The 23,336-nt window shown below is 41.0% G+C and overlaps 1 protein-coding gene and 1 long non-coding RNA gene across 20 annotated transcripts in view; one reads left to right on the top strand and one right to left on the bottom strand.

Moving 5' to 3' along the window:
• Positions 1–23,336, top strand: part of CDC14B (cell division cycle 14B) — a 116,778-nt gene that overhangs the window by 21,985 nt on the left and 71,457 nt on the right. For 4 of the 19 annotated variants that reach the window (XM_060200490.1, XM_060200494.1, XM_060200491.1 and 1 more), the window contains exon 1: positions 22,771–23,121. The exons of 14 other annotated variants lie outside the window; for them this stretch is intronic. In XM_060200490.1, the coding sequence (XP_060056473.1) occupies positions 23,073–23,121 (49 nt within the window). In that variant the 5' untranslated portion in view covers positions 22,771–23,072. Of the gene's footprint in view, positions 1–22,770; positions 23,122–23,336 lie in introns of those variants that run through there. One more of the 19 variants, XM_060200495.1, reaches the window with a different exon arrangement.
• Positions 840–22,773, bottom strand: LOC132540934 (uncharacterized). Its single transcript, XR_009552134.1, has 4 exons — positions 22,655–22,773; positions 19,701–19,865; positions 9,501–9,562; positions 840–943 (listed from the first exon to the last, which is right to left on the bottom strand). It is a non-coding gene; the product is annotated as an uncharacterized LOC132540934 (long non-coding RNA).

The following is a 23,336-nucleotide window of genomic DNA, read 5'->3' as shown; positions in this document are numbered from 1 at the left end:
AGCTTCCCCACTGCACTTAGGGATGGGTTGTTGAACCGAGGCTTCATACATGGGAACATGGGCACTATACTGGGTGATCCTTTACATAGTTATTTTTTATTTTATTATTGCGGTCAGGGTTACCACAGGGACTGCATGATGAGTAATTCTGGTGACATTTTTCCCCCTCCTGTTTTTATTGATTTGATAGAACAGAGAGCAGTTGAGAGGGGAGGGGGAAATAGATAAGGATTCATGGTTGGGGTTGAAGAGATAGCTCACCTGATTGGGACATCTGCCCTGCCTTGTGCAGACCTCCCTCTCCCCTTCTTCCCCTTATCAAGTGCTATAGCCCAGGGGTTATCATTGATGCTGTGTCTGTCTGTCTCTGTCTCTAAAAAACGTCTGCTCAGAGCAGTGAAATTGCACCTATAGAGAGGCCCCAGTGGCTGACATATGTTTTAAGACGATTTAAAGAAGCTAAGACAAACATTATGTATTTGCCCAAGGAATTAAATTTCTGGTGCATATTGTATCAGAGTTCCAACTGCAGTCATCTTCTTTCTTTCTTTCTTTCTTTCTTTCTTTCTTTCTTTCTTTCTTTCTTTCTTTCTTTTTTATTTAAAAAGGAGACATTAACAAAACCATAGGGTAAGAGGAGTGCAACTCCACACAATTCCCACCACCCGATCTCCATATCCCACCCCCTCCCCTGATAGCTTTCCCATTCTCTAGCCCTCTGGGAGCATGGACCCAGGGTCGTTGAGGGTTGCAGAAGGTAGAAGGTCTGGCTTCTGTAATTGCTTCCCCGCTGAACATGGGCGTTGACTGGTCGGTCCATGCTCCCAGTCTGCCTCTCTCTTTCCCTAGTAGGGTGGGTCTCTGGGGAAGCTGAGCTCCAGGACACATTGGCGGGGTTGTCTGTCCAGAGAAGTCTGATAGGCATCATGCTGGCATCTGGAACCTGGTGGTTGAAAAGAAAGAGTTAGGGGGTCGGGTGGTGGCGCAGTGGGTTTAAGCGCATGTGGTGCAAAGCGCAAGGACCAGCATAAGCCCCCCGGCTCCCCACCTGCAGGGGAGTCGCTTCACAGGCAGTGAGGCTGGTCTGCAGGTATCTTTCTCTCCCCCTCTCTGTCTTCCCCTCCTCTCTCCATTTCTCTCTGTCCTATCCAACAACGAACAACATCAACAATGGCAATAATAATAATAACCACAACGAGGCTACAACAACAAGGGCAACAAAAGGGGGAAAAAATGGCCTCCAGGAGCGGTGGATTCATGGTGCAGGCACCGAGCCCAGCAATAACCCTGGAGGAAAAAAAAGAAAAGAAAAGAAAAGAGAGAGTTAACATACAAAGGCAAACAAATTATTGAACAATCATGGACCTAAAGGCTGGAATAGTGGAGAGGAAGTGTTGGGAGGTACTCACTGCAGTCATTTTCTTTCTGCTCCAGAATATTTTCTTTTTGCCAATGCAGGGCTCTACCACTTCAGGCCAGTTTTTTTGAGACAGACACAGAGACAGACACAGAGAAATATCACAGCACTGAGTACTGTGATATTTCAAGGCTGTGGGGGCTGTATGCATGTTGAATCACTCATCTTCCCAAGTGTACCATTATGTCAGCCATGACAATTTAAATACAACAATTTTTTTAAAGATTTTATTTATTTATTCATGAGGAAGATAGGAGGAGAGAGGAAAAAACCAGACATCACTCTGGCACATGTGCTGCTGGGGATTGAACTCAGGACCTCATGCTTGAAAGTCCAAAGCTTTATCACTGCGCCACCACCCAGACTACTAAATACAACATTTTTAGATTAATTAATGAGACGAAGAAGCAGAACACTACTCCGGTATATGTGCAGTTAGGGATAGTATTTGGGACTTATGCTTGAAAATTCTGAACTCTTAATCACTGAATTAGCTCTTGGGCTACTGAAGCATTTTTATAAAAAATGTTTTTTATAAAAGAGGTCTGCTAGTGATGAACTCTTTCATCCTTTGAATGTCTAAAAATGACCTTCATTAAAATTTTCTTTTTGAAAAAATTTTCCATTAGTGTAGAATTCAAGGCTGGCATTTACTTCAGAATTCTAAAGATGATGATGACAAGAAGTCGAATGTCCTTTCCATTGTATATGACACATAACGTTTTCCTTTGGCTCCTTTTGAGATTTTCTTTTTGTCACTGGTTTTGAGCAATTTGATGATGTCCTTTTTTTCTTCAGATGTGCTTGGGATTCATTGGATCTTTGAATGCATAGAGTTGCTCAATTGAGAAAGTTTTCTGTGTGGTCCAGGAGGTGGCGCAGCGGATAAAGCATTGGACTCTCAAGCATGAGGTCTTGAGTTCAGTCCTTGGCAGCACATGTATCAGAGTGATGTTTGGTTCTTTCTCTGTCCTCTTATCTTTCTCATTAATAAATAAATGAAATATTAAAGAAAAAGAGAAAGTTTTATATTTCTTCTTTAATTTTTTCTGTCATGTCTTAATATGCAATTACCTATATATTAGATCATTTTAATTTTTAAGATTTACTTTATTATCAAAACCATTCAAATATTATTATTATTGTTTTGTCATCACTGAGACTTCACTAGTGTAGGCTGACTTTTTTTCATATAGGGAAGAAAGGGAGGAAAGACACCACAGCACTGAAGCTTTTACCAGTGTGGTAAGGACTGGCTTGAACCCGGGTCAAGACACTATGTAGGTAATTTTTGCCAGACCTTTATTTATTTGTTTGTTTATTTATTTATTTTTTGTTGTCACTGTGACTTCATTACTGTGGGTTGACTGCCTTGGATAGAAGGAGAGATACAGCACGGACCAGTGTAAGGATCCCGGTTCGAGCCCCCGGCTCCCCTACCTTCAGGGGCATCGCCTCACAGGCGGTGAAGCAGGTCTGCAGGTGTCTGTCTTTCTCTCCCCCTCTCTGTCTTCCCCTCCTGTTTCCATTTTTCTCTGTCCTATCTAACGACGACGACAGCAGTAATAACTACAACAATAAAACAACAAGGGCAGGCAACAAAAGGGAATAAATAAATAAATAAATAAATAGGGATACGAAGGAAGATGGAAAGATACCACAGCAACAGAATTTACCCCGTTGTGGTAGGGGCTGACAAGTAGGTGCCCTCTGGGGTGGGCTATCTCGCTCACCCTTATTTTATTTACTAGTTAATTTTTATTTTTCTTTATTATCATTATTATTGTTGTCTTTGTTGTTGTTATGGCTCTCATTGTTGTTGGATAGGACAGAGAGAAGTGGAGAGAGGAGGGGAAGACAGAGAAGTGACCCCCTGCAGGTGGGGAGCCTGGGGCACGAACCAGGATCCTTACTCTGGTCTTTGCGCTTTGTGCCACATGCGCTTAACCCGCTTCACTACTGCCTGGCCCCTTTTACTAATTACTATTAATATTGACTTACTTATTCTCTTTTGTTGCCCTTGTTTTATTGTTGTAATTATTGTTGTTGCTGTTGTTGGCTAGGACAGAGAGAAATGGAGAGAGGAGGGGAAGACAGAGAAGGGGGAGAGAAAGACAGACACCTGCAGACCTGCTTCACCGCTTGTGAAGCGACTCCCCGGCAGGTGGGGAGCCGGGGGCTCAAACCGGGGTCCTTACATCTGGTCATTGCGCTTGGCGCCACCTGTGCTTAACCCGCTGTGTTACCGCCCCACTTCCCCTAATTATTTTTAATGAAAGAGAGATACAGAGAGAAAGATACAGAGGCAGAGACACCAGAGTACTACTACTCATTGCTGGCTTATAATGGTGCTGGGGATTGAACCTGGGACCTCAGAGACTAGGCCGTGAGCATTTTTTGCATGATTATTATGCTCTCTCCCAGCCCTCATTTTCTTTCTATTATTTTTATTTTCATTTGTTTCACTCAGACGAGTTGGCTGCTGCTATACCTTTGTGTTCCTCTGTTCTTTTTTGCTCCCAATTTCTTTTTTCATTAAAAAGTGTTTTTACTTTAAATTTTATTTATTTATGTATTTATTATGGGATAGAGACAGAGAGAAATTGAGAAGGGAGATGGGAGGTAGAGAGAGAAAGACAGAGAGACACCTGCAGCCCCACGTCACCACTCGTGAAGCTTTCCGCCTTCCATGTGGGGTCCAGAGGCTTGAACCCCCTAAGTTCCTATATCATTAATTTTACCCAGTATTATATTTAAATATTTTTTCATGTTTTTGAGACACATGGAAAGACCAGAGCACCAGTGTTTTGCCTGGTGAATACTTATTTATTACTGGATAGAGACAGAGAGAAATGAAGAGGGAAGAGGGAGATAGAGAGGGAGAGAGACAGTCACCTGCAGCCCTGCTTTTTTTTTTCCACCAGAGCATTGCTCAGCTCTGGCTTATGGTGGTGCAGGGGATTTTGATTTTTGATGCTGGGACTTTGGAGCCTCAGGCATGAAAGTCTGTTTGCATAACCATTATGCTATCTACTGCTTCCCCCCCCCTTTTTTTTTTTTAAGATTTTATTTATTTATTAATGAGAAAGATAGGAGGAGAGAGAGAAAGAACCAGTTTGTCACTGGTACATGTGCTGCCCGGGATTGAACTCAGGACCTCATGCTAGAGAATCCAGTGTTTTATCCACTGTGCCACCTCCTGGACCACTGCAGCCCTGCTTCTTGTGATGCTTTCTGCCTGCAGGTAGGGACCAGGGGCTTGAACCTGGGTCCTTGTGACACATAAGAGTTTATATGTGGGTACATATTGTCATCTACTTAAACTCTAGAATAGTTATAACTACTTTTTTTAAAAATACCTCTCTTTGCTAATCCAAACTTGTGCATCAATTCTGATCTATTTTGAATGATTATTCTCTTCAATATAGCCATTTTTTGTTTGTTTCTGTATGTCTAGCAATCTTTGATTAGTTGCTGAATTTTGTCGTAGTAACCGTTGGATATTTTTATTTATTTATTTATTTATTTATTTTAATAATTTATTTCTTTATTGGGGAATTAATGCTTTACATTCAACAGTAAATACGATAGTTTGTACATGCATAACATTCCCCAGATTCCCATTTAACAATACAACCCCCACTATGTCATTTATCGTCCTTTATGGACCTGTATTCTCTCCACCCACCCACCCCAGAGTCTTTTACTTTGGTGTAATACTCCAATTCCATTTCAGGTTCGACTTGTGTTTTCTTTTCTAATCTTGTTTTTCAACTTCGGCCTGAGAGTGAGATCATCCCATATTCATCCTTCTGTTTCTGACTTATTTCACTCAATATGATTTTTTCAAGGTCCATCCAAGATCAGCTGAAAACGGTGAAGTCACCATTTTTTACAGCTGAGTAGTATTCCATTGTGTATATAGACCACAACTTGCTCAGCCACTCATCTGTTGTTGGACACCTGGGTTGCTTCCAGGTTTTGGCTATTACAAATTGTGCTGCCAAGAACATATGTGTACACAGATCTTTTTGGATGGATGTGTTGGGTTCCTTAGGATATATCCCCAGGAGGGGAATTGCAGGGTCATAGGGTAGGTCCATTTCTAGCCTTCTGAGAGTTCTCCAGACTGTTCTCCACAGAGGTTGGACCAGTTTACATTCCCACCAGTAGTGCAGGAGGGTTCCTTTGACCCCACACCCTCTCCAGCATTTGCTGCTGTTACCTTTTCTGATGTCTGACATTCTCACAGGAGTGAAGTGATATCTCATTGTTGTCTTTATTTGCATTTCTCTGACAATCAGAGATTTGGAGCATTTTTTCATGTGTTTCTCGGCCTTTTGGATCTCTTCTGTGGTGAATATTCTGTCCAAGTCCTCCCCCCATTTTTGGATGGGGTTATTTGTTGTCTTGTTGTTGAGTCTGGCAAGCTCTTTATATATGTTGGTTATTAAACTCTTATCTGATGTATGGCATGTAAAGATCTTCTCCCATTCTGTGAGGGGTCTCTTGGTTTGGGTAGTGGTTTCTTTTGCTGTGAAGAAGCTTTGGATATTTTTATATTTTAATAAATCTTCTTGAGTTTTACTTAGGGAGGCAGTTAATTTACTCGGAAAGGCAAGGTTTCATACTTTTAGGTCTTGTTTTTCTGATTTCTCAGGTATCCCTATATCAGTGTTTAGTTGAGGGCTAATTATTCATTATTGAGAGAAGGACTTCCTGAGTACTTTACCCAATGCTCTGGGCCTTAGCAGTTTTTACATAAAGGCCAGTGAGAACAAGTGCTCTCCACTGCACTTGTTTGTGTTAAACATCATTTATTCAAAGCCTTTTCTTATAGTTTTTTCTTCATGTGCATATTATGTAATGTTAAATGTTTGGACTCTTTTACAAATCTCTGTGGTTCACCCCCGTGAGCTTACTTCTCTGTCCTGTGAACTTTTGCTTTCTTGTCTTTTTTTGGTCGAAGTTACACCTGCTCAGCTTGGGTATCTTCTGGGTTCTGCTACCACTTATCCTCTTTGAGCTGGAGCAGTGGTAAATGCACCTTTTTTGTTGCTCGTGTCTCAGGAATTACTGTCCTTAGGGAAAACTGGTCTGCTATTGCCCAATATCCAGGATCTTGGAAAACATTATTTACTGTGTTGAATCTGTTGAAAATGTGGGGGCACAGAACTAGGGTGGTGAGTGTAGTATAATCTGGTGAACCACTATAATCACAAAATTTAAAAGTGCCTTTTCTTTCTTCCGTTTGATCTCTTTCAAACACACTTGCACATTTGTTTGGTTTTTGCAGAGCCAGGGCATTATGCAAACATGACTTCACTGCTCCCAAGTCAACTTTTTCATTCAAAGACAGACAGACAGACAGACAGACAGACAGACAGACAGACAGACGCACACTCTGTAGCACCAGGGCTTCCCCCACTGAAGTGTCATGTTCTCATCTGATTCCAGTACTTGGACCTAGCCTGTAAGCATGGAAAAGGTATGTGTCCTACTTGACGAGCTATCTCTCTTACATTGAAATTTATTTTTGTAAAATATTTACTTTAGAGAAAGAGAAATTGAGAGGTAAACAGGTCATAGAGAGGGAACGAGAAGAGAAACGTCTGCAGCACTGCTTTATCACTTGTGAAGCTTCCCTGCAGGTGGGGACTGGACGCTTGGACCTGGGCTGGGCCCTTGCTCATGATAATGCTTATGTGTTTTACTGACTACACCACCTCCTGGCCCCTTTAATTTACTTTCTTAAAAAAAATTTTTTTTATTGTCTTTATTTATTGGATAGAGACAGCCAGATCAAGAGGGAAGGGTGGGATAGAGAGAAAGAGACACACCTATAGCACTGCTTCACCACTCGTGAAGCATTCCCTCTGCAGGTGTGGACCGGGGACTTGAACCAGGTGCGCCACCACCCGGCCCCTAATTTACTTTCCATTAAAATATTTTTTCCATTTGAAATTTATTCTGCTGTGAAATTTTAGAGCCTCTTGCTCTCCTTTTAAGATAGCTATTTAATATCACTTATTTATAAAAATCAAATTTAATTTATCATATATTACATTCTTGTATGGGTCTATCTCAGAATTTTTCTTTAAAATTTTTTTTTTAATTATTTATTATTGAGAAGAGGGGGAGATAGAGAGGGAAAGAGACAGAGAGACACCTGAAGCTCTGTTTCACCACTTGTGAAGCTTTCCCCCTGCAGGTGGGGACCAGGGGCTTGAATTTGGGTCTTTGTGCTCTGTAGTGTGTGCGCTTAACCAGGTGCGCCACCACCTGGCCTCTATCTCAGAATTTCTGTTCAATAAATCGTGGTTTTATAAATAAATGCCAGGTGCAGAAACAGGTTGTGTAAGTAATGGAGACCTCAACACTTTACACAATTATTTCATGAAAACTAGAGAGAAAGAGACACTTCTTCTTCTAGCGTTTGCCCTTCTTCCGTAGCCAGTCAACAGCGTCAGGTTGAGCCTGATGTCAAGTTTCGAGACCTCCTTTGAATCTGGAGAGGTGGCAGTCGTTGACTATGTGGGTCATAGTCTGTCTGTAGCCGCAGGGGCAGTTCGTGTCGTCTCTGGCTCCCCAGCGATGGAACATAGCGGCGCACCGGCCATGGCCTGTTCCATAGCGATTGAGGAGGGCCCAATCATAACGTGCTAGGTCAAAGCCGGGTTGACGCTCGCAGGGGTCTGTGATGAGGTGTTTGTTCTTTACCTCAGCTGACTGCCAACTCTGTTTCCAAGAGTCTGGAACAGAGAAGTTCAGAGAGACACTAAGAGCAGACAAGCAATCAGAGCAGAGCACCTCTCCAGCACATGTAGTGCTGTGGACCAAACCAAGCACCTCTGGCATGCAGACACACATCTTGCCCTCTACTATTTGAATTATTTCCCCTCGCTGTTATTTGAGCTCTTTTCAGAAAAATATTTTTCCTTGGCTATTTTTGCTTTTTTATATTTCTACTTTTATGAAATGGAAGGAGGAAAAAGGAGAAAACTCCAGTACATTATTGTTCTGTTTTTTGTGTTGGTGGGGGATGGAATCCAGGGCCTTCCATTTAGCAAGCATGAATTTATCTATCCCACGAAACCGCCTCTTGTTTATTATAGCACCATAGCTATCAGCTAAGTACCACTTTGTTATGAAATAGGTAATAAATATAATTAAGCATTGAAATTACCATTCCTGGATTTTAATGATTTTTTCCTAAAGTCACTTTTTAGTAATAAAAACAACCCCTCAGATTTAAGAAGGTAAAGGAGACTAATTTAAAAGTTATTATGTTAATCTCAGCAAGAGCTTTCACCTCCTCCAAATCAAAGTTGAAACAAATTTCTCAATATCCTTGTGCTTTTTTTTTTCATGTTAAACTACTGCAGAGAGCTAAATGTTAACCGCTGTGAAAATCTGTTGTGTTAAAAAGTTACCTGTGAATAAAGGAGGAATGCTCCTGTGTAGAATAACATTGTGTACCTGGGTTAATAGACGCTTTCAGAGACCATTCCACTCTGTCTTAGACTTCTACGAAGCTGTGCTGTTTCCACTTCTCTCCTAGTGGACCTCCCACCGTGTTATTTCTGTGTTACTGCCATTTTCCCAAGGAAGCAAAGCTTTGAGGCTGTAAAGAGGGTATGGGGGGTGAGGGACCAAACACCTAAGAAAAGCTTAGTTTTTATATAATGTGGTTGTCGGTTTTGAAAAGAAAAAATTAAGTTATATATTGTTTCTCTCAAGACAAAGTGGGTAGAACTAAAGGTGCTTATGCTTAGTGAAATGAGAGAGACAAAAGGATTACCGAATGGTTTCACTCATGTGGAATATTGATAATTAAAGCAAAGGAACTTTCAAAAAAAAAAAAAGATTAGTAACTAAATTGCTTCTCATATTTTGTGAGAACTCAGGTGTTTTATCAGAGCAGTTGGTGTGTGTGGGCGGGGTTGGGGGTGGCTCAGAACTTTGGTAGTGGGTGCAGTATGAAACTATACCCCTACAGTCTTACAGACCATTATTAAATCACTGGTAAAAAGGAATATTTTAAAAGCTAATATAAAATACTCAGGGCTAGGAGATGGCTTACCCAGTAGAGTACACACTTTACCAGATGCAAGGGATCAATCCACTGACTCGACCTCTTTCTGCCTGGAATTAAAGAGGGTGGAGATATATATATAAATTTATTATAAGCAGTAGAATTGTGCAGACATGAAACACTGACAGGAAAAAGAACAACTCAGTTTAGCAAGGAACTTAAAAGAATCATTAAACTATAATAGACTTTCCTTAAAGCCAGACTTTGACACGGTAGTGAGAGACAGCAGATTTTTAGAAAAGATTATTTTATTTAATTTAGTATTTCAGATGCACAAGAGAGCTGGATCATTATGTTGATCATTCAGTCTAAGGAAAAGAGAAAAGCTGTAAGAACTCCAGAGTATTCTGCTGTATTTGTTATTTGAAGCCAGTCTTAAAGCTGTAGCCGTAGGACATAGTATTAAGAGTCACTGTGTTTTCCCTTATTGTCAGTTCAGAGTAGTTTTAAAATTGTGGTTGACAGAATGGCAGATCCTGGGAGTCGGGCAGTAGCGCAGTGGGTTAAGCGCACCTGGCACAAAGCTCAAGGATCAGCGGAAGGATCCTGGTTTGAGCCCCCAGCTCCCCACCTGCAGGGGAGTCGCTTCATAGGCGGTGAAGCAGGTCTGCAGGTGTCTGTCTTTCCCTCCCCCTCTCTGTCTTCCCCTCCTCTCTCCATTTCTCTCTGTTCTATCCAACAACAACGACATCAATAACAACAATAACTACAACAGCAATAAAACAAGGGCAATAAAAGGGAATAAATAAGTATAGAAAAAAAGATTTTAAAAAAGTATTCTTAAAAGAAAGGCAGATCCTGTTTCTACTAAAGAGATAGTTCCTATTTTTTGCGAAGATTTTAAAGACGTAGAAACAGCTTTCTTTTAAGTTTCTTGTAGACCAAAAGAATGAAACTGTTTTAACGTTTCAAAAACCTGTGACAGTCTTTCTACCAGGTACACACACTTTTTTTTCTGATAGGTCTTTTTTGTTTTGTTCTGTTTTCTTTTAAATTTTTTTATCAGTGATTTAATACTGATTTCCAAGGTTGTAAGATAATAGGGATATTGTAACTTGCAATATAGCTTAGTATCCATTGTTTATTCCATACATTTGGGGCAAAATAATAATTTTTTGTTTTAACCGTGGCTTTACCACAACACTGAAGTTTCTTTTATATTTATTTATTATTTATTTTCCCTTTTGTTGCCCTTGTTTTGTTTTGTTTTTATTGTTGTAGTTATTATTGCTGCTGCTGTTGTCGTCATTGTTGGATAGGACAGAGAGAAATGGAGAGAGGAGGAGAAGACAGAGAGGGGGAGAGAAAGATAGACACCTGCAGACCTGCTTCACCACTTGTGAAGCGACTCCCCTGCAGGTGGGGGAGCCGGGGGCTCGAACTCGGATACTTATGCTGGTCCTTGCACTTCGCACCATGTGCACTTAACCCACTGCGCTACTGCCCGACTCCCAACACTGAAGTTTCTTGCAGTGTGGTGAGGTCTGGGTTTGAATACATGGTAAAGCAGGTGTACTTTCCAGGTGATCTATTTTGCTGTCTCAGGCAGAAGTCTTTTGTTGTTTGTTTGTTTATAAAAAGGAAACACTGACAAACTCATAGGATAAGAGGGGTACAACGCCACACAATTCCCACCACCAGAACTCTGTATCTCATTCCCTCCCCTGATAGCTTTCCTATTCTTTATCCCTCTGGGAGTATGGACCCAAGGTCATTGTGGGATACAGAAGGTGGAAGGTCTGGCTTCTATAATTGCTTCCCTGATGAACATGGGCGTTGACGGGTCGATCCATATTCTCAGTCAGGCAGAATTTTTAATTACTTCTGTACAGGATGCTTCATTAATTAATTCTGTAGGTTTTTGTTGTTGTTTGCTGGGGAAATAACTAGTTGAACATTGGGTTTGCATGTCTGAGATTTCCAGTTCAATTCCTGGCACTTCATGTACCAGATGAATGCTTTGGCTTCTCTCTCATTTCATGTGTAACTTGCCATCATGTGAAATAACTAAAATAAATCCTTAGAAAAATTTTGTAGACATTTCATGGATCTATATCAGCTAAGATTCTTTTCAGCTACCTCAGCTGTCTCTTGTCCCACTAATAAAAAATTGTATACTGTAAAATGCACAGATGTGTGCAGTTTGAATTTTAACAAGTGTATACATTTATGAACTCGTGTTTTCTTTCTGACTCCCTTTCCAGTCAACTTCCTCTTACTACAGGAAATCACTGTTCAATCAGTCTTTTGGTGTAGAGACTCATTTAGCCTATTGAACTTTGTCTGGAATTATAGAGTATGACATGAATTGATTCGCTCAGCACTGTTTTTCTCTTGTTATCATTGACAACTCAGCTCGTATTACATGAATATTCCATAATCTGCTTCCATATTGATGCACATTCCACTGTTTCCAGCTTTTGGCTATCACAAAACTGCTACCAATACTCACATACAAGTCTTTTTGTAGACATGTTTCACTTTCTTTTAGGTATACATACTTGGGAGTACAATGTATGGATAATAGGAAAAGTATATGTCACTTTCTAAGAAACTGCTAAATTTCTATTTTTTTTTTTTGCCTCCAGGGTTATCACTGGGGTTCAGTGCCTGCACTATGAATCCACTGCTCCTGGAGGCCATTTTTTCCCTTTTGTTGCCCTTGTTGTTTATCGTTGTTGCTGTCATTATTATTGTTGTTATTGCTGTCGTTGTTGCTAGATAAGACAGAGAGAAATCGAGAGAGATGGCGAAGACAGAGAAGGAGAAAGACAGACACCTGCAGACCTGCTTCACCACTTGTGAAGTGACTCCCCTGCAGGTGGGGAACCGGAGCCTTGAACCCGCATCCTTCCATCAGGCCTTGTGCGCTTAACCCACCGCGCTACCACTGCGCCCCCCCCATGTTTTAATTTTATTGTACATTAAAAAAATTTATGTATAAAATGGAAACACTGACAAAAACCATAGGATAAGAGGGGTACAATTCCCATCACCAGAACTCCGTATCCCATCTCCTCCCCTGATAGCTTCCCTATTCTTTAACCCCTTGGGAGTATGGACCTAGGGTCATTATGGGGTGCAGAAGGTGGAAGGTCTCTGGCTTCTGTTATTGCTTCCCTGCTGAACATGGGCATTGGCAAGGTCGATCCATACTCTCAGCCTGTCTCTCTCTTTGCCTAGTGGGGTGGGGTTCTGGGGAAGCGGGGCTCCAGGACACATTGGTGGGTTCGTCTGTCCAGGGAAGTCTGGTTGGCATCATGCTAGCATCTAGAACCTTGTGGCTGAAAAAAGAGTTAATATATAAAGCCAAACAAATTGTTGACTAATCATGAATCTAAAGACTGGAATATTGCAGATGAAGATTTGGTGTCTCCTGTTTTGGAAATAGCTAGTAGGTCTATTCTAGGTAAATTCCAAAGGACCCATGACTCCATCAGTTTCTGCCTGAGCCTGACATCTGATATGCAGGTGGACCCAAGTTATTGTACATTTTAAATTTCCATTAGTAATATTTGAGAATTTCAGTTTCTCTTATATCTTCCCCAACAATTGATATTGCCATTCTTCTAATTTTAGCCATTCTAGTGGGTGTGAAGTGGTATTTCTTTGTGGCTTTAATTTGCATTTCTTTAATTTGAATGCCATTTTCACGAGCTTTTGTAGGCTCTTTCTGTAACTCCTTTCATAAAATGTCTTCAAAGCTTTTACCCTATTTCCCATTTAAAAATTTTCTAAATGTGTACCCTTATTCATTCCTACCACTTATTAACAAAGGAAACCACAGCCAAATTGGTGTGCTATTTTATTTCATTATTATTATTTTACCAGAGCTCTGCTCAGCTCTGACTGATGGTGGTGCCGAGGTATTGAACCTGGGACTTTGGAATCTCAGGCTTCAGAGTCTCTTTGCAGAGTTTCTTTTCACCAATAAGAACCCGTTTCTAACAATTGTTATTCTAATTAGCAAGCTACAAGTTTATTTTTTACCAGAGAACTGCTCAGCTCTGGCTTATGGAGGCGTGGGGGGGATTGAACCTGGGGCTTGAGAGCCTCAGGCATGAAAGTGTCTTTACATAACCATTATGTTATACCCCCACCCACTGCAAGTTTTATGACTAATTTTTTTTCTTTTTTGATTTTTTTCATTAGTGATTTAATAATGATTAACAAGATTGCAAGTTAATGGGTACAGTTCCACACAGTTCCCACCACCAGAGTTCCATGTCCCATCTCCTCCATTGGAAACTTCCCTATTCTTTATCCCTCTGGGAGTATGGACCAAAATTCTTTATAGGGGGGAGTCGAGTGGTAGCTCAGTGGGTTAAGCACACGTGGCACAAAGCACAAGGACCGGAGTAAGGATCCCAGTTCGAACCCCCAGCTTCCCACTCGCAGGGGAGTCGCTTCACAAGTGGTGAAGCAGGTCTGCAGGTGTCTTATCTTTCTCTCCCCCTCTGTCTTCCCCTCCTCTCTCTGTTTCTCTCTGTCCTATCTAACAATGACGACATCCGTAACAACAACAATAAAAAAATAACAAGGGCAACAAAAGTGAAAATAAATAAGTATAAGTTCTTTATGAGGTGCAGAAAGTGGAAGGTCTGGCTTCTGTAATTGCTTCTCTGCTGGACATAGGCATTGACAGGTTGGTCCATACCCCCAGTCTGCTTCTTTCTTTTTTTTCCATTTTTTAAAAAATTATTTATTTATAAAATGGAAACACTTGACAAGACCATAGGATAAGAGGGGTACAATGAATAATTTTTAAAAAATTATCTTTAGTATCTTTATTTATTAGATAGAGACAGCTAGAAATTGAGAGGGTAGAGGAAGAGGGAGAGAGAGAGAGAAAGAGAGAGACACCTGCAGCACTACCTCACCACTTGCAAAGCTTTCCCCCTGCAGGTGGGGACTGGAGGCTTTGTTACTCAGGTCCTTGCCCATTGTAACGTGTGTTCAACCAGGTGTGCCACCACTTGGCCAGAATAAAAATTTGGGGGCATTAGATATTTAAATGATGAATTCTTCAGTGAAAGGATAGCAGGGAAAAAATATGTTAACTTTGTTACCTTTAACTTTGGCTTCCCTGCAGTTATAATTGCTAGCTATTTCTGGAATGCTAGTTTCAGATTAAAGCAGCTACCTTCATTGACCTCATGGTAGCCTAAAGCAAATTGTGTACATTTCACATTGTGTATTATTTTCATATGCAGTATGAAAATAGCTTAGCAAACCCTTTCCATTATATAAGATAAGAAACGATCCAATGATTTAAGTTTTTGGGTACATGGTTTTAAAAGAATGTTTGCAGATGTATTATTGTCATTCTTCATAAAATGGCAGTAAGAGTCTAACAACATTGCATTTCTAGCCCTGAGTTGAAAGTTAGATGAGTGAGGGTGGTGAAAAGCAGCTGGTTGGAGTTATTAAATCATCTTTTCATTTAAGAGTGTAAGTAACTAATGCTTTATATAAACTTATGTCTACCCTGGGCATCTAGATCTTACCCAGACTGGAAATAGCTGTTGTTTCACCACACTTATTAACATTGCAAGTAGGACATCCCAGCTGAGGGCAGTATAATCATGAAAGGTGAAATGTGTGTATTCCTAACCCTTCCTTACTCCCCAGAGAAATATATTTTCAATTATAAACTAATACCAAGATGTTTTTTTAAAAACTTGAGTAACGCCAATAAAATAAACATCCCCCCCAGTCCCATTCTGTCTCCATAAACTATTTGGTTGTGATATTTTTCCAGTTGCTTTTTAATTTCCCTACATAGAAATTTACCTGTAAAGATATGATAATTTTGATTTATATCATATCATTTCCCCATAATCTGTTGTGCAGTTAGTTTTTAAAAATATATTTAACTCCCATAGGACCTTGCCCTCAACTTGGATCAACAACAGTAAAGAATGTTCCATCCTCTGAAGGGAGGCTGGACAACATATTCTATGCTACACCTGAGGAAGATGGGTCCTGAAATCAGGGCAGTTTGGAATGTTCCTACTCATGACCACAGAATGTAAGCTCAGATCTACAGGGATGCAGAGGTCACATAGGCTCCTAAGCTGAATATGGGCCCCAGACCAAATCAAATCAGTGGGGTTTACAGTCAACAATATTTATACCCCTTTCCCATATTAGGGAGCTACTCTCTTCCCTGATCCAGCTTTTTGTTCCTTTTCCAGCCATGATATCATCTCCCCAGACAATAACTTGGGTCCACCTGCATATCAGATTTCAGGCTCAGGGAAAAAAAAAGAAACAAAAAACAACCTAGTATAGCCACAGGCCCTTTGGAATAGAACTAAAATATGCCTGCTAGCTGTCTACAAAATGGAGGACCCCCATCCCCAACTCTTCATCTGCACTATTCCAGCCTGTAAATTCATGATTGCTCAACAATTTGTTTGGCTTTGTATGTTAACTCCCTTTTCAGCCATGAGGTTCCAGATGCTAGCATGATGCCGACCAGACTTCCCTAGACAGACAAGCCCACCAGTGTGTCCTGGAGCTCACCTTCCCCAGAGACCCACCCTACTAGGGAAAGAGAGAGGCAGGCTGGGAGTATGGATCAACCTGTCAACGCTCATCTTCAGCAGGGAAGCAATTACAGAAGCCAGACCTTCCACCTTCTGCATTCCTCAATGACCTTGGGTCCATACTCCCAGAGGGTTAAAGAATAGGAAAGCTATCAGGGGAGGGGATGGGATACGGAGTTCTGGTGGGAATTGTGTGGAATTGTACCCCTCTTATCCTATGGTTCAGTCAATGTTTCCTTTTTATAAATTTATATATATATATATATATATATATATATATATATATATATATATTGTTTTGCTGAGGAAGAGTTATGGTGATGGACCTCATTAATTTTAAGTCACATTCAGATGGCTATAGTTTATGTATCTGTTTCCTTTTTATGTATATGTCCCCTTACCCTTTATTTACTTATTTTGCCTCCAGGGTTATTGTTGGACTTGGTGCTGGCACTGTGAGTCCACTGCTCCTGGAGGCCTTTTACCCCATTTTTTTTAATTGGATAGGACAGAGAAATTGAGAGAGATGGGGAGGATAAAGACCCCCTGGGTGCAAGAAACGTTGACACCTGCAGACCTGCTTCACCGCTTGTGTAATGTCCCCCTGCAGGTGGGAAGTGGGGAGTGGAACTGGGTCCTTGCACTTTGTACTATGTGTGCTTAACCCTGGCCTTCTCAACCCTTTTTAATGACAGTTTTCATGCACATTTACTTTTACTCTAGAGTATTATAGTAAATATTCTTATGCATACTTATTAGTGCTTATGTGTATGTATATAAGTATTTCTTTTTTTAAAATATTTATTCCCTTTTGTTGCCCTTGTTGTAGTTACTATTGATGTCGTTGTTGTTGGATAGGACAGAGAGAAATGGAGAGAGGCGGGGAAGACAGAGGGGGGAGAGAAAGACAGACACCTGCAGACCTGCTTCACCGCTTGTGTAGCAACTTCCCTGCAGTTGGGGAGCCGGGAGCTCGAACCAGGATCCTTATGCAGGTCCTTGCTTTGTGCCATGTGCGCTTAACCCACTGTGCTACCGCCTGACTCCCGTATGTAAGTATTTATCTGAGGTAGGTGTGAAGAGAGGGTGCTGGCTGGGTCACCATGTACAAACAAATAAATGTTCACCAGAATCCTATCAGATTTACAGCGACACCTTTCTTGTGTTAAAGTAGCAATTTCCCTGCAACCTTTCTTTAATTGATAGCAGTTTTTAAATTATTTTTCAGTTTGACAGTGTGATTGTTTTATTGTTTATAATTTTTACATTCCTAATTGCCAATTAGGATAAATAAACATAGCACTTTTTTTTGCCATTTGTCTTCATTTATGTGACTTGCCTTTTTAAGATCTGACTTAATTTTCTGTTGGATTGTTTGCAATTTTAATATATCACCTAGTTTTGGAGGTTGGGCATCTTAAGGCCACAAATGCCTGCAAGATTTCTTTTAAGTGAGAGATTACAGATTCTTTTTTTTTATTTATTCCCTTTAGTTGGCCTTGTTGTTTTATTGTTGTAGTTATTATTGATATCATTGTTGTTGGGTAGGACAGAGAGAAATGGAGTGAGGAGGGGAAGACGGGGAGAGAAAGACAGACACCTGCAGACCTGCCTCACCTCCTGTGAGGAGACACCCCTGCAGGTGGGGAGCCGGGAGCTCAAACCGGGATCCTTCTGCCAGTCCTTGCACTTTGTGCTACCTGTGCTTAACCCACTACGCTACCACCCGACTCCCGAGATTACAGATTCTTATTGACATTTCACTGTAACTTGTATTATTTTTACTTCTTTATTTCAAGTTATAAATGAATCTCACAAACATATAGATGGCCAGGGAGATAGCATAATATGCAAAAAGACTTTCATATCTTGAGGCTCCAAGTTCTGGATTCAGCTCCTGGCACTACCATAAACCAGAACTGAGCAGGACACTGAAATGATGATGATGATGTAGTGTTATCTTTTAATCAAAATAAAAAAATTTACTGAGGCTTTTGAGGTGACTTTTCCCCCTTCGTTTTTTTTTTTTTTTTCATTTATAAAACAGAAATATTGACAATGCTATAGGATAAGATCCCCCTTTATTTTTAATTGCCACCAGGGTTATTGGATGCCTGTACATGAATCTACTGTTCCTGGTGGCCATTTTTTTCTTTTTTTTTGATAGAATAGTGAAAAATTGAGAGGTGAGAGAAGACGGAGAGGAAGAGAGAAATAGAGTCACTTGCAGCACCTCGCTGCACCAGGGTCTTGAACCAGGTCCTTGCTCATGGTAACGTGCACTCAGCCTGGTGTGCCACTGCCAAAAACGCAGTGAAATTTCCTTGTGATGTCTTTGATTTCTTGCAACAGGCTCTTTGGTGAGAATATTTTCTGGTTTTACTAGGACAGTTTCTTATGTTTTGAGGTATATGAGTCTTTTATGATTATAATCTCTAATTTTCAGTAGATTTTAAACCTGTTGCCCTAAAATGTGTGATTGTGATCATCTCTGGGTAGATTAAGTCTTTTAAAACAATATTCTTTATGTTTATTTATTTATTGAGTAAGGACAGAAATTGAGAGATAGAAAGAGTGAGACAGAGAGACACCTGCAGGGCTGCTTCACCATTTGCAAAGCTTTCCCTTGGCAGGTGAGGTCCAAAACCTTGAACCTGGGTCTTTGTGCATTTTCATACCTATGGTCAGCTGAGTGCTACAGTGCAACCTCACCCCCTTTTTTTCTTGAGAGTAAGTCTTTAATAATTATACATCTTTGTCTTATTACTGATTTTTGCTTTGAATTCTATTTTATTATCGATTTTCTTATACTTGCTTTTTTTTTCTAACAGTTGTCCAACACACCTTTTCTCTTCTTTCAATATTTCCTATATGGTTTTCTTTAAAAGTTTTATGCCACTTCATTGAGGAGTACATTTTTACATATCTGCAAGATAAAAACCTGAACTTTTAAACTGAAGTTGAAATTTTAATCATTTAATCAGTGAATGTCCATACTTGTTACCACCGAGACATTTAACTGATGATTACATTGTATTCTCTTTCCTGTTTGCCATGCTGTTTCTTCTTGTTGTCTGGTACTGTGATCTCTTTTTCTTTGTTTCATTTTCTCTTTTAAAAAATATTTTACTCATTTGTTTACTGGATAGAGACAGAAATTGAGAGGGAAGTAGGGGAGGGAGAGGGAGAGAGACACACACAGACAGACTTGCCAGCTGACAAAGCTTGCCCTCTGCAGGTGGGGACTGGGAGTTTGAACCCAGGACCTTGCACATTGTAACATGTGAGCTCAACCAATCAGGTGCATCACTGCCTGCCCATTTTCATTTTCTCTTGCTCAAATGATTAAAAAAACATGGACACCATTACAGTTGTCCTAGTGGTCCCCTTTAAAATATTCATAAACTAGTTTGAGAATATGCGTATGGAGACTAACATAACATAGGGAAATATGTCTGGGACATCTAAATACATAAGATTACTCTTTTCCCAGCTTTAGTTCTAGGACACTTGATAGAGGAACATAGGAGTTAAGTTGATGAAGAATAAAAGGTTGATTTTATTACTGGTAAAACGATAGCTAGGGCTTAGTTTATATCTGTGTGCATGTGGATCTGTAGACACTGGAATTACTTACACCTGCAATCAGTCACTGGCACAGCATACAAGTACGTAGATCTCTTTGAATTAGTGTTTGCAGTTCTTTTGGATCAATTCTGAAGAGTGGTATTTCTGGATCATAGTGTAACTCCGCTTCTGTTTGTCTAAGGACTCGCCGTATAGTCTTCCAGAGGGGCTGTGCCTTGGTTAATGTAAATATACAGAGAGATTCATGGGTTTTGTATTAAGTTATCCTGAACATGAAATTTGCAGAAGTTTACTATCTTATTCTTGTAGTTCCTCTACAGATTACCTTGTATTTTATTTAGATTTTTTAAGTTTTTATTTATAAACTGGAAATACGGACAAGACTATAGATAAGAGGGGTACAATTCCACACAGTTCCCGCCGCCACCAAAACTCTGTATCCCATTCCCTCTCCTGATTGCTTTCCTAGTCTTTAACCCTCTGGGAGCATGGTCATTATGGGGTGCAGAAGGTGGAGGGTCCAGCTTCTGTAATTGCTTCCCACTGATCATGGGCATTGACAGTTGGATCCATACACCCAGTCTGTCTGTCTCTGCCTAGTGGGGCAGGGATCTGGGGTGGTGGGCCTCCAGGACATGTGGTTCGATTGTCTGCCCTGGGGTATCTTGTATTTTATGTGGAGACAATCAGTGTCTAAACATAAGTACAACTTTGTTTCCCATTTCGTTTCTTGGCACCAACTAACACTTCCTGTTATACTGTTAAACAGAAGTAGTGATCTTAAGAATTTTTGCCACTTTACATTTCAGGGTGAGATATTTTAAAACTTAGGCATGAACTATGATCTTTGCCAAAGTTATTTGGAAAATCATCTTTATTGAATTAAGTAGTTCTCTTTGAGTACCACCATAGAAAGAATTAATTGGTTTTAATGACTTGATTTTAATGACTTTGTTTTCTGTGTTTGGTGAGACACTTAAGTGACTTTTTTCTGGAGCCTGTTCATGGTGATGTACTGTATTAATGTGGAGCCACTGGTGAGATTAATTTTCTTTTATATGCTACCCATCATTTTATTTAGTTTGTAAATTGTAGACTATTGGTTTTTATTTTCTATTGAGCTCTGTTGCATTATAAATACTTTTAATCTGTTGTGATGCGTAACTCTAATATTCCCCCGTAAGTTCCTGTCTTTCCCTTTGTAACTAGAGTTTTGAGAGCATGTTTGGAGGTTCTAGCAGGGGAGTGCAGCTACTCGTAAACCCTCTATTCCCGGAAGGCGGTCCTCTTCCACTAAGCTCGCACAGGGAGCAGTGAGGGAGGAATGGGGACACCTGTCTAGCCAGCCAGATCAGCCGAATCAACCTTGGCCATCAGTGGGGTGACAGATGTCGCAGACAGATCGCCCTCACATCCAGTAAATAGAGTTTTGTATCATGCTTAAAAATCCTCCACGTGTATAATTATCTGCTATAACTTTTACATAGCAGTTTTAAAAATCTTACTTCATTATATAGTATGTGAGATTGGAAGTTTTTTTTTCTTTTCATACTTGTAGATATATGTTCCTGATCAAGTAAGATTTTCTTGTTATGATTTCAAAAACCAATTTTCACATATACTAAGTTTTCATACGCGCCCAGGTCTATATTTATGTGCTAAAGCCATATATATGACACCCCAACTGCTTTATTCCAGATTAGATCCAATTCTCTTGGGCCTATACACAGATGGGGGGGGTGGGAAGTGCTGTCCCCACTGAGAGTCTATGAGCCTTTCTGTAAACCCATATTTTTTCTTGCTTAGATTAGGATAAGTCTTTTGCTTTAGAGAGAAGGGGAAGAGAAAGAGAGAGAGAGAGAGACACGCCTGCTGCACTATGTTACCATTCCTGAAGTTTCCCCCCTTGCAGGTGGGGACTGGGGTCTTGAGCATCGCTCCTTGCACATGGTAACTTGTGCACTCGACTGTTTTTCTTCTTTCTTTCTTTCTTTCTTTCTTTCTTTCTTTCTTTCTTTCTTTCTCACTCTATTCCTCCCACCTTTCCTACCTTCCTTCCTTCCTTTACCTTTACCTTCAACTTTACCCCAGGTGTAGAGAAAGTCTGGCACTGGTGCAGTTGTTCTGCTAGGACTTATGAATTCAGTCCAGTTCAAGTGAGAGCTAGAAATAGTCGGAGGCCCATTCATTGTGTTCATATTACTAGACCCAAAAGCAGGAACTGTAATATTGCTGCCTGACTCCTATGCACAATTTTCAGTTGCTTTAGGACACACTTCTCTGTTTTATGGCTAATTATCTCCAGTTAGCTATAGCTGTTGTACATGAAAATGTTTTCTGTGTAACAAAAATATTATTAAAGAAGTAGCCAACTGGAGGCTCAAAGGCCACACCAGATTTGGTGCAAGGATGGATTAGAATGTTTCGTTGACATTTTAAAAGCATGAGATTTCATTTCCTTCTACTCTGTCACATCAGCCAGAGTAGCAGGATTGCCAGTTTCCAATTTTGAATCTTGAAAGTTTCTGCCAAATTTGACTTCGGTTGTCTTTCATGGAAGCAGCTTCAATTTGCATTCCTACCCCCAATCTTGTCAATCATTATTAACTCACTAATAAAAATTTTTCTGAATGTTATTAATTTAACAGCTATACTGTTTCTTACTCTCTCCTGCCCCGACTAACATGTGGATGATAAAAGAGGCTTTAAGTGGTTTCTTAGTGTTGTGTCAGAATATTGCTTTTGCAAACACCCATATACTTTCATGAGGAGAAATCTTAATTATAAATAGAACACAGGATTCTGGAAGGAGCTCTGGCCTGGTTGGGTCCCCCAGTTCTCTCTGCCCTTGAAGCAGCGCCCCTGGTGGCCACTGGATAGATGCACAGCTGAAGGACCGGCGTCACACGGGTCACATTTACAGCTGAGCCCATCCCTTCCGAGCAGTCTTTTCCCTGGCTTTCTGAGCCTCTTCCTTTTTCCCCAGTGAGAACCAGCATTTACCTCTCTGCTCTGTTGCTTGTCCCGGCTTGGCAGGATTCTGCTTGACCTTACAGAATTCCTGATTCTGGAGGAGGCCTGGCGCCACACTAGGTGTCCCCAAAGGGGAGGGGGGGGGTCGAGGGTGTCCCCAAGGCGGGGCGAGTGCACTGGGTGATTTCCGCGTCCTGCTCCCTTGCCGCCTGATTTGGGGCCATTTGAGAAGTTTTCAACTTCCGGAGTTGGCTCGCCTGGCAGAGCTTGCGGTGCAGTGGTCATCTGGGGGCCTTGGAGTGCGGGGTTGTTGCCAGAGCTGGGCGCGGCCCTTTGAACTTTGTTTTTTTAAACTTTGGGGGTGTGGTCGCAGTGACTCCCTCTGGCAGCAGCTGGTTGCACTGCAGTCACCTTCCATTCCACCCCGCCTTTCAGATGCTTTGGAGCTATGAACCGGGTGGGTGTCGGCACCCCTCTGGTGACCGAGGTGATTAAAGGTGAGTGCAGGGAGTGTGGGGTGTGCAAGCGGGGCACAGGGGCCACTTGAGACAGTGCCTGGGGATCAGGGAGGCCGCGAACTGCTTGTGGGACGTGGCTTTGGACTCCGGGAACCAGGGCCCATGTTTTCTCATGCGCCCATGCGCGTGGGTGGTCTCTGGGGTCTTCTGGTCGCCAGACTTGGCTTTATTTGAGCCGATTCACAGATTGACCC

This window comes from Erinaceus europaeus, chromosome 10 (genome assembly GCF_950295315.1).
Source record: "Erinaceus europaeus chromosome 10, mEriEur2.1, whole genome shotgun sequence".
NCBI lineage: Eukaryota > Metazoa > Chordata > Mammalia > Eulipotyphla > Erinaceidae > Erinaceus > Erinaceus europaeus.
The sequence above is the reverse complement of the archived record's forward strand: the minus strand, read 5'-3'. Positions and strand labels throughout refer to the sequence as shown.